The sequence below is a fragment of the Pelmatolapia mariae genome, linkage group LG16_19 (genome assembly GCF_036321145.2).
Source record: "Pelmatolapia mariae isolate MD_Pm_ZW linkage group LG16_19, Pm_UMD_F_2, whole genome shotgun sequence".
NCBI classification, from domain to species: Eukaryota; Metazoa; Chordata; class Actinopteri; order Cichliformes; family Cichlidae; genus Pelmatolapia; species Pelmatolapia mariae.
Genome location: NC_086241.1, coordinates 61,644,464 through 61,654,791, shown reverse-complemented (window position 1 = coordinate 61,654,791; position 10,328 = coordinate 61,644,464). Strand labels below are relative to the sequence as shown.

Sequence of the window (10,328 nt, the reverse complement as noted above, 5' to 3'; positions counted from 1 at the left end):
TGTGACATTACCAATAAGTTGATGTGTCACATGGCCCTCTTCCTATTGAAAAAACAAAAGTTGTATCCAAGATGGCTGACTTCTAAATGACCACCATGGTCACCACCCATCTCGAGGAGTTTGCCCCCTCACATATACTAATGTGCCACAAACAGGACTTTAATATCGCCAACCATTCCCATTTTATTACGGTGTATCCATATAAATGGCCCACCCTGTAGAATGGGAGGGCTTCAGATTTGAGGCCCCTCTTCTACGGAACCAGCTTCCAGTTTGGATTCAGGAAACAGACACTCTTTCTACTTTTATATTTAAACTTAAACTTTCCTCTTTGCTAAAGCACATAGTTAGAGATGGATCAGGTGACCCTGAATCCTCCCTTGGTTATGCTGCAATAGGCGTAGGCTTCTGTGGGTTCCCATGAAACACTGAGTATTTCTTCTTTAGTCACCTTTCGCACTATGTGTTAATAGACCTGTCTGCATTAAATCATACTTGTTATTAATCTCTGGCTCTCTTCCACAGCATGTCTTTTATCCTGTCTTCCTTCTCTCCCCCCAACCGGTCACAGCAGATGGCCTCCCCTCCCTGAGTCTGGTTCTGCCGGAGGTTTCTTCCTGTTAAAAGGGAGTTTTTCCTCCCCACTGTTCCCAAAGTGCTTGCTCATAGGGGGTCATATGATTGTTGGGTTTTTCTTTGTATATAATATTGTAGGGTCTACCTTACAATCTAAAGTGCCTTGAGGTGACTGTTGTTGTGATTTGGCTCTGTATTAATAAAACTAAATTAAACTGAACTGAGAATTAAGCATGGGAGTCTATGGGGATTGAAGACAGCCTCAAGTGGCCATTAAAGGAACTGCAGTTTTTGTCAGTTTTATGCTCTTCACATTTCTGGGGGGGAGGGGAAGGTTTTAGATGATTCTGCAAAATTCAATAGCCATTTTTTACTATTTTTAATGCACTGTGAGATCTTAAGTAGATTTAAATAAATCCATTACTGTATCTTTGTTATATTTGAGGTATTCTAATAAAAGCATGGTGTGGAAATCCCCCCCACCCCCCAAAAAATGAAATATCTAAAAATTGTAAAATGACTTGAGTTTTATTAAATACGTGCTGAAATACAACCATACAAGCACACAACCTATATCTATCATATTTGTGCCATTCTCTGCGTATTAAGGTGAAAAGAATGAATCGTCAAATTCTATATCCTTGGTCTGAGATGCTAAGATTATGATTTTGTCCAGTGCCTGTTCTTATTTTGTCCTTCTGGATTTGCATGGCAGGCCTAGTGTGATTGAAACAGTAGCACAGGTGGAGGTTCATTTGCCTGCAATGCAGCACGAGAAGCCAAAAGCAGGTAAAGCCTGAGCAGTGTCTGTCCCCGGCTGCATAGATTGAGACACTTGCCAAGATGGGAGTAAAGGAAAAGTTAAGTCTGATGCAGATCCCCTCCATTCTTCTGCTCGGCTTGGTTTATGTGGCATATGTGCTGATCGGTGGGGTGATTTTCTGGAAGTTAGAGGGAGATCTTGGAATGAAGGATGTCAGCCACTTGCTTGACCAAAAAGAAAGACTCCTTAACAAGTACCCTTGTCTCAGCCAAGCTGGTCTGGAGGCCGTAGCTCAGGTGAGCAACAGAAATGTGGGCTATAAAACAAACTTCTATACATGTCTGCAATTTGTGATTGCGTGTTTTGATGGGCCTTTCTGTTGCTTTCTCTACTTCTTTATTTACATCTTAACCACAACCATAATGACTTTGCATTTTCATGTTTCTTAATGGAGACACTCCACTACTGTGGAACATTTATAACTTAAACATATGCTTTCAATGTTTTTTAAACTGACTGGATCACCACAAATTTACAGGAAGGGCATTCTGGAGTCTGGCACTGTTGAGCTTATTGGGCTGAGAAATAAGTGTTACTATATGCATTTATATATTTATACATTGACAGAAGGAACCAATTTAATTACAGTTTGCTTTTTGGAACTTACTATTTTAATAAGCCATTGTTAGATGACTTATTAACCAATGTAATATGCAGTGAATTAGATATAAATATATACTTCAAGTGGCTGAGTATATATTGATATATGTTGTTGTGATGTTCCTACCATACATTTGTTAATTTACTTCAACAAATGTTTATATTTTTTGTTACCACATATTACTGTAAAATTATTGTAATTTTACAATAATCACTACACTGTAACTATTTGTAATAATTATATTTTGTTCAGGTTTGCTTGTGTTTGTTTTAGTTTTATTTTCACTCCTCTATAGATAACTATAGATAAAAGTAATTGTTAATTGCATTGAAATATTTTACAATTGCTGTCATCGGTAGGGAAAATAGCATAGGTATGATAAGATATAAATAGAGCTATTAAAACGTTTGTACCATCAGACTGAGCACACATTGGTAAAACGCTGCCCCCTGGTGGTGAAAGTTTGCCTACATTTCGTCGAGGGTAAATAGAAAAAGTACATTTAAAATAAATGTGCAGGATGTTTATCTGCTCAGTGTTTTCTACCTTCAGTAAATTATTGAAGTGACTGGCAACAGTAGTGGGGCAAAACAGGTGAAAATTAGCATCATATAAACTTGTTTTTATGTGACAAGGAAAAAGGATTACATGCAAATAGCAGCTCCTTCAGACATTCCCTGCTGCACTCTGCTTTGCCTGTGACTTGTGACCAGACTTTACTTATGAAGCTTTAAATTTTACACAGTTTTCCATTAAATGCATAAACTTCATTTAAAGGTAGAAAGTCGTCCTTCTAAAATGAATATTCTGCTGCATGTAAGAGTAGAAATGGTAATCACAATTTAATAAATGGCTGAAACGTTCTGCCTGGTGATTTAAGGCACTGAGAGGAGCTGCTTTGATTTGCATTGTGTCAAAGCAAATGCAGGCAGCTTGTAAAGGTGGTTCGTTGATTGTTTTTAGTTGCTATTGGTTTTATGCCTTTCTTGCCATACATATATATTTTGCATTTCACATCAATTTTTTTACCTTTATCTTAATTTTAACTTTTTTTCTTATTGATTTACCTTCTGCTGCTTTCTGTCTGATAGCAAGGTCATTGTGTTTCAGTACCTCTTAAACAAGGTGGACCAGTATGCAAAGCAGTTACGTAATTGTGACTCATAAGGTCTTATGGAAAAGGTTCCTGTCAGGTGAAGAACTAGTGAAAACCAAGATAAAGATGTGGTCATGATTATTTTTATTGTTGTTATGATTTCTGTTATTTTTAATTTGTTTTTCAGGTTGTTAAAGACACATCAAAGGTGGGCCTGAGTTTGAAAAGCAACTACACGGCGGACGGCTTCTGGAAATTCACCAGCTCAGCTGTGTTTGCTGCCACTGTGGTCACAACTATAGGTCAGCGATAAGGGAGGGGAACAACCCATGAGATTTGTAATCCCATGATCACAGTGGGTTAGATATAATTTAGGCATCACTCATTATTAAAAAGCAACACAATACAAAACATAGGTTGATTCTGTTCATCTGGACGTAGCATTGTAACTGGGAGAAACGCTATGTCCTAATGAACAAGTAGTTAGAGGTTCAGTCAGTAATTTTATTTAGGTTATGTCATAGAAAAAAGATGCTGTATTCATGAATATACAGATTAGTGTGTAATTACACCTTCAAGCAAATTGCTGCATTCTAATAAACTTAAAATTCATCCATTAAAAATATAAGGGAGTGGGCACTGGTTTGTAGAAGCTGTCAGAGTCCCCCATATATATTACCAGTCAACAGTTTGGACAGACATTCTCATTTAATGGTTTTTCTTTATTTTCATCAAAACCATGAATGAACACATATGGAATTATTTAGTAAACAAAAAAAGTGTGAAAAGACTCAAAACATGTTTGATATTTTAGATCCTTCTAAAGAGCCACACTTTGCTTTGATTACTGCTTTGTTCACTCTTGGCATTCTCTCGATGATCTTCATGAGGTCATTAACTGCAATAGTTTTCCAGAGATGCTGAGCACTTGTTGAGCACTCTGCGGTCCATCTCATCCTAAACCGTCTCGATTGGGTTTAGGTCAGGTGACTGTGGATGCCAGGCCATCTGGCGCAGCACTCCATCACCCTCCTTCTCAGTCAAATAGCCCTTAAACAGCCTGGAGGTGTGTTTGGGGTCATTGTCCTGTTTAAAAATAAGTGATGGTCCAACTAAACGCAATCCGGATGGGATAGCACGTTGCTGTGTGCCTTAAATTTTGACGAAATCCCCAACAGTGTCACCAGCAAAGCACCCCCACACCATCACACCTTCTCCTCCATGCTTCTCCTTTTCTGCGTCACACGTGGAACCAAAGATCTCAAATTTGGACTCATCAGACCAAAGCACAGATGTCCACTGGTCTAATGTCCGTTCCTTGTGTTTCTTGGCCCAAACAAATCTCTTCTGCTCTTTGCTTTTTCTTAGTAGTGGTTTCTTTGCAGCTATTTGACCATAAAAGCCTGTTTTGCACAGTCTCCTCTGAAAAGGATGTAGAATGTGTCTGCTACTTGAACTCTATGTGGCATTTATCTGGGCTCTAATCTGAGGTGCTGTTAACTTGTGATTTCTGAGGCTGGTGACTTTGATGAATTTATCCTCAGCAGCAGAGGTGATTCTTGGTCTTCCTTTCCTCATGTATTGAGGGTTGATGGTCTTGATGGTTTTTTGTAACTGCACTTGGAGACACCTTCAAAGTTTTAGCAGTTTTCTGGACTGACTGACCTTCAGTTCCTCTTACCATGTAAATAGTTGACCCTTTTGAACTAGTATTGACAGCTGAGGTAAACAATGGACTGACAACTTAGAAAAAACTCTCGGCAGATCTGGTCCAAAGTCACTTTGCTATGTGAGCGCACTCACTACCAATTAACAGCAAACAGAGTTTTTCAGGTGACTCTGGGGTATAAACCTAAATACCACAAAATATTTAATTGACTGTATAAGTTTTATTTATTCCTGATTTATTGTGTAAGTGTTAATATTATTAAAACATGTTAAAATATAGTGTGCACAAAAATGGGTTTTTTTTGTTTTTGTTTTTTTACACAAATAGCAATAGAAACATGTCTTTATGACAGTAGTTCTTAACCTTGTTGGAGGTACCGAACCCCACCAGTTTCATATGTGCATTCACTGAACCCCTCTTTAGTGAAAAATAAAATATGATCTTTTTCAAATTCAAGACATAGATATGTTTTTTACTGGAGCACAAAATGAGCTGTGCATGTCACGGCAGAGGCTCTGCCGAACCCCTGAGACAGATTCACCAAACCCCTAGGGTTCGATCGAACCCAGGTTAAGAACCACTGCTTTATGAGGTACAGCCGCCCCCGTAGCTACGGCCTTGCACTTGCAGGTAGGGAAGAAAGAGGAATTCATTTGACTGTGATCTACTGACATCTGTCATATTTTGAACACTATAACTTTAAAGGTTTGATGCTTTAAACATCGGTACACTCCTCCAGAGTACCATTCTTCTTCCACCACAGTAACAGTGTAAAGTTTTTCAGGTTATGGGAACATGTGTCCCAGCACTACTGGTGGCCAGATCTTCTGCGTGTTCTTTGCACTCTTCGGTATACCACTCAACATTGTGGTTCTCAACAGAGTGGGCAAGTACATCCTAGCCATAGAGAGGAACATCTCAGACTTCCTGGAGAAAAAGACTAGTCGAAAAGTAAGGATGTCCTGATTTTAGATAAACCTTTTCAAAAGGAGAGATTATTCTTTAGAGGAAGACTAACGCTGCTTCTCTTTCCCATATCTTGCTGCAGACATGTACCCGCTTTTCCATCCACTTTGTTTGTTACATCTGTGGAGTGGTTCTTTTCTTCATCATGCCCATGATTGTGTTCCAGCAGCAAGAGGGCTGGACATATGCCGAGGCCATCTACTACTGCTTCATCAGCCTCAGCACCATTGGCTTTGGAGATTTTGTGGCAGGTAAAGCAGGATTGTGTTTTTTGTTTTGTGAAATTAGTACTTAAGCTGAACAAATCAAGTTTTAAATGGAACAGACTTGACACCAGTCGAGTCAAAAAGCACCATGAAAAAATAGGTGCTGGGGTGTAGGTGAGTTCTAAAACAGCTTGCACATGAGCAGCAGCTCCAGGCAGACTAAGGGAGCTTAAATATCAGTCCTAAGACTTGCCAACATTTGATCAGCTTCTGCAAGATAGAATTGCCTGTAAAAATGGAAATTCATACCTGATTTCACAATTTTAGATCTTATATTCAAAGTCAAATTTATGTGCACCTCTTGGCCTCTTCCAGTTCTGTTTTAACACATTGCTTATGATTTCACCATCAACGTCAAACTTGTGCAGAGAGTAAATATTAACTTCAGAGTCAGAGTGGCCTGACTTTCAAATCATTCTGCTGATCTACACTGGGTCGCTAACTACCACCCAGAATTTCATGAAAGCTGATACTCCATAATTTTTATCATCATTCACAGATATCATTTCATTAATTCTGTACATGCATATTCAGAATTCTTGCAGGTGTGGAACCAGATCTTTGGTACTTGGAGCTTCTGGGTTCCTGTTTGCAGTCCCAGTTTTATTGACTAATCAGTTTCAGCCTGTTTGAGCAGGCTTTGTTTGTGCACAGATAAAAATGGAATGGTATTTGCCTAAATGCCCCGGATAACCAGTAAAATATCTTTATACTTTCCATTTTTTAAAAATGGAATCTGCATTCGCTGTCCTGAACAGGAATCCAGTCCAGGATCAGTATTGCGCTTGACCACTTCAACTATCATTTGCTAAGGAGTTAGCTAATGCTTTTAAAAACTATCACTATAAAACCAACTTGAGTACTCTAAATTTTCCCTTTTAGCAGGAAGACAAACAACAAAAATGTACTGGCATTTGGGTGGTGTATAAACACATTGGAAATGAAAACAAGTGAGAGAAGAAGTACTCAGTGAATCACATTAAGTCATACAGCAGTCTGAGCCCATAGCAGAATAATTGACGGTTGGTTTAGGTCCACCTGATTTGGCTCTAACTGTAAGTTTTATTGAAAAAGTTTTGAGTCTTAAAACTAAAGAGTTTCTGGATCCAAACTGATTATAGGGAGAGGAGTCTGATAGGTGAAAGCTCTGGGTCCCGTTTTACTTTTAGAAACTTCAGCACACTTTCCTCACCTTCCACCCTGCTCATCAAATTTGTATCTATGCAAGTTGATTCTTTTCTCTGGAATCCAGGGAGATTGTTTAGGAGGAAGTTAGAAGAGGACTTCTAAGAAGTGATTTAGGAAAAGCAGTTCAGTGGTGCACAGTGAGAAAACCTTGAAAAAGTATAAGCCACGTTTTAGAAATGATCACACTCTGATCACATCTGTTTTGTATACTCGCCTCAAACTGAATTTTATCTTGTAAAATCCCCAAATCCTTTCTTCTTTCCAGATAGCAATCCAGACAAATATTACCCAAATTGGTACAGCGTCCTCATGACTTCGTGGATCTTCTTTGGCATGGCCTGGCTGGCTCTGGTTATCAACCATTCAATCGAAATCCTGGAGCGGCTCAACAGCTTCTTTAAAAAGCAGTTCACAAAGCATGATAATCAGCAGGAGGACGAGGCAGGCAGTACAGCTGATAAAAACCCAGAGACACAGATGGAGGAGGAAGACGAGATCATCCAGCCTCCAGTTACTCCAGAGTCCACCTAGTTATAGAGTTATCTTCATCAGTCTGTGGTGATTTGATACGTGCCTGAGTTATTGTTTGTCAGTTTTACAGCCTTTCTCCATAACTGCCACTAAACTATTGGCTCATTTTTGTTGAGCCAGGTTTAAGTGACAGCAGCATTTATGTACTGTTTAAGTGCCTCTTGTTAGTCTAAATCTCTTTAGATTAAAGTCTAGAGAAGGACTCAGCACTTCTGTCCGTCTGTGGTCTAGTAGACTGGACAGCTTGTTTCCTACTTAATCAGCTGACCACAAGTCATTTACCAACTCAGTGGCACCAGCTTGGCTGTAGTCTAAGCCACAGTCTTTTAAAATGATCTACTTTGCATGGTATAGGGACTCCGTGGTCCACAGAGGCCGGAGGATTATTATTATTCAGCATATCTTAAGAGGTGGTGGAATTTCCTAGGTTATAAAATACAGTAAAGTAAATTAAGTGGCCTTACAGAAGGGAAAGACGAGGAAATTTTATTTCATTTGTCAAGGTGTAAAAAGTTTTTGTTTTAAGTATTGTTTTAACACTTCCAAACCAAATTAAAAATATTTATTAAAAGGGACCTGCTCTGCTTTTCCTTATTGTCTGTCAGACTGCTCTAACTGCTGAGGTTCACAGTTATTCTACTCTTAGAACAGAAGTCCCAACAAACCTGTCCCATAATGCATTCAGACAAGTAATTGATTTTTTTTTTCATTTGCTTGTTTGTTTTTTGCAACTACAGTCAATTTCTATACAGTGGAATTAAGAGGAAGTAACTGTTACCAGCAGTTTTAACAGCTACCTGGATGGTCAAAGGGAATACAAAAATACACACAGATCATAACAAAAAGCTTTAGCTTCTTTAGATACTCAATGAGTTTATTTACTTAGGGAGAGAGAAGAGAAAGTTGGATTTGAATAAAATATATTCTTCATTACTGCTGAAAGCCAAAACGGTGGTTAATTGCATGAATTTATTTTTAGTTATGCCACATTTTAGTCTACCTCTTGGGATCTGGGCAAGGTTCAAATAGTCTAGCTTAGGGAGTTTCCTCACTGAGTTTAATTCACCCATTTGGGATAATAAAAGCTGGAAAGATTCATCCATGCCATGGATGAAGAAAACTGATTTATAAATATTTTAAATTCTGTAAATTAAGATTGTTAAGAGTAAGGGTCACCCTGATTTAGTTTGCATTAGTTACACCCATTCAGAAACTTTAGACTTTAATAACAGGAAGCCTTGGTGAAAGCAGGAGTTGCTTTGGATAACCTTTCCATTAGGAAGGGAAACATGAACGGACAATATGAGCAGCTATTCAGAAAAATCATTCCTCTATTCCTTTTTCAGTAAGGTTGCAACCTTAATTATGAAATGTTTGTAACGCCTGCATTCAACAGCATGGTAAAAATAAAGTTTTTGTAGTCCATCTTCAGGCTATTGTAGTTTCACCACAGCTGATGTTATCCAGTATAATTTAGGAAATTTGTGAGAGTACTGTCAGATTCTCTGAACTGTGTTTTTCATAAATTCTCCTTCACATCTTTTCTTTACTTCATTCAATTTTACGTGGAAATAAGTGATTAAAAAGATGAAACATGAGTCCAAATCACATCTATGTCTATGTCCACTAGGTGGCACCGCTGTACCAATAGTGTACAAACTGGCTATTAAAACCAGAAGCAAAGCAATAAATACAAAGTGTGGAGACAAATTACTATCAAATTAAATGCAAACAAACCAGAACACATTGGTTTCCTCACTTCCTTTCATGCTTTCTATGCTGACACAGCACAGCATACAGCGCAGTATCGGTCAGTATCCTAATGTTCACATACAAAGTCAACACCGAGGAGGAGAAAATGAGAAAGACAGATGGTGGAGAGGAAAACTGAATGAGTGGGAAAGTGTTGGCATTAAAGGTGAAGGATGGAGGTGATGGAAAAGGGATAAATATCTGAGGGAATGTGAGAAAAACTCCAGTGGGAATTTTTTTTCTGGAAGGAAAAAGGAAAAATCAAAAATAGTTGGGCCCCAAACTTGGAGCCAGAGTTATGACAGCTTCATGTTAGATCATCAGTTTTTAGTTTTAGTTTTTATCATACATACAGTTGTACAGTATATTTTCAGAGTGAGTTTTTGTCCCCAGTCCTAATTTACTTCTTTCTTCCCACTTGTATGTTGCCACTGCTGGTCCTGGTGCCTTTTGAAATTCAGCCCACATATGTACGCATCTGAGAACCAGCTGTTATGTAATGTTATTATCAGATGGTATCACTTTATGCTCTGATTTATGTTGCGACAGACTTGCAGTTTGCAATTCATCTGTGTCAGCTAGGGTCAGCAAGGCCAGAATGTTGGCTATGATGCTGAAAAACAATCAGTCCCACCAGTGGAAGTTGTAGTTGGCTCTATTTAGTTTCTGTCTACTTGTTATTGTTTGAAAATATCCAATTTCAGTTTTGCTTAATAGTTTAAGTGTTAGTTTTATTTTTTAATTAAATTTCTTTTGAATAGAATAAATCATTTGTCGACACAAAAGCAGGCTGAGGGGCTCAGGAGGTATCCACGTCTAACAGTCTGAAGGTCAGTGGGCCAATCCCTGCAGTCTTAAAG

General features: G+C 38.5%; 1 protein-coding gene across 1 annotated transcript; it reads left to right on the top strand.

Moving 5' to 3' along the window:
• Nucleotides 1-1,419: 1,419 nt before the first annotated feature.
• LOC134644719 (potassium channel subfamily K member 17-like) lies at nucleotides 1,420-7,716 on the top strand. The gene is made up of 5 exons (XM_063497756.1): nucleotides 1,420-1,635; nucleotides 3,284-3,398; nucleotides 5,550-5,716; nucleotides 5,814-5,982; nucleotides 7,451-7,716. Exons 1-5 carry the CDS (start codon nucleotides 1,420-1,422, stop codon nucleotides 7,714-7,716), a joined length of 933 nt encoding a protein of 310 aa, XP_063353826.1.
• Nucleotides 7,717-10,328: the final 2,612 nt, after the last annotated feature.

Bases quoted from the DNA above. Each gene is read 5' to 3' on its own strand.
- LOC134644719 (XM_063497756.1), top strand. From the start codon at position 1,420: ATGGGAGTAAAGGAAAAGTTAAGTCTGATGCAGATCCCCTCCATTCTT. The intron at 3,399-5,549 runs GTCAGCGATAAG...AAAGTTTTTCAG, and splicing joins CACTGTGGTCACAACTATAG to GTTATGGGAACATGTGTCCC. The intron at 5,983-7,450 runs GTAAAGCAGGAT...TCTTCTTTCCAG, and splicing joins CTTTGGAGATTTTGTGGCAG to ATAGCAATCCAGACAAATAT.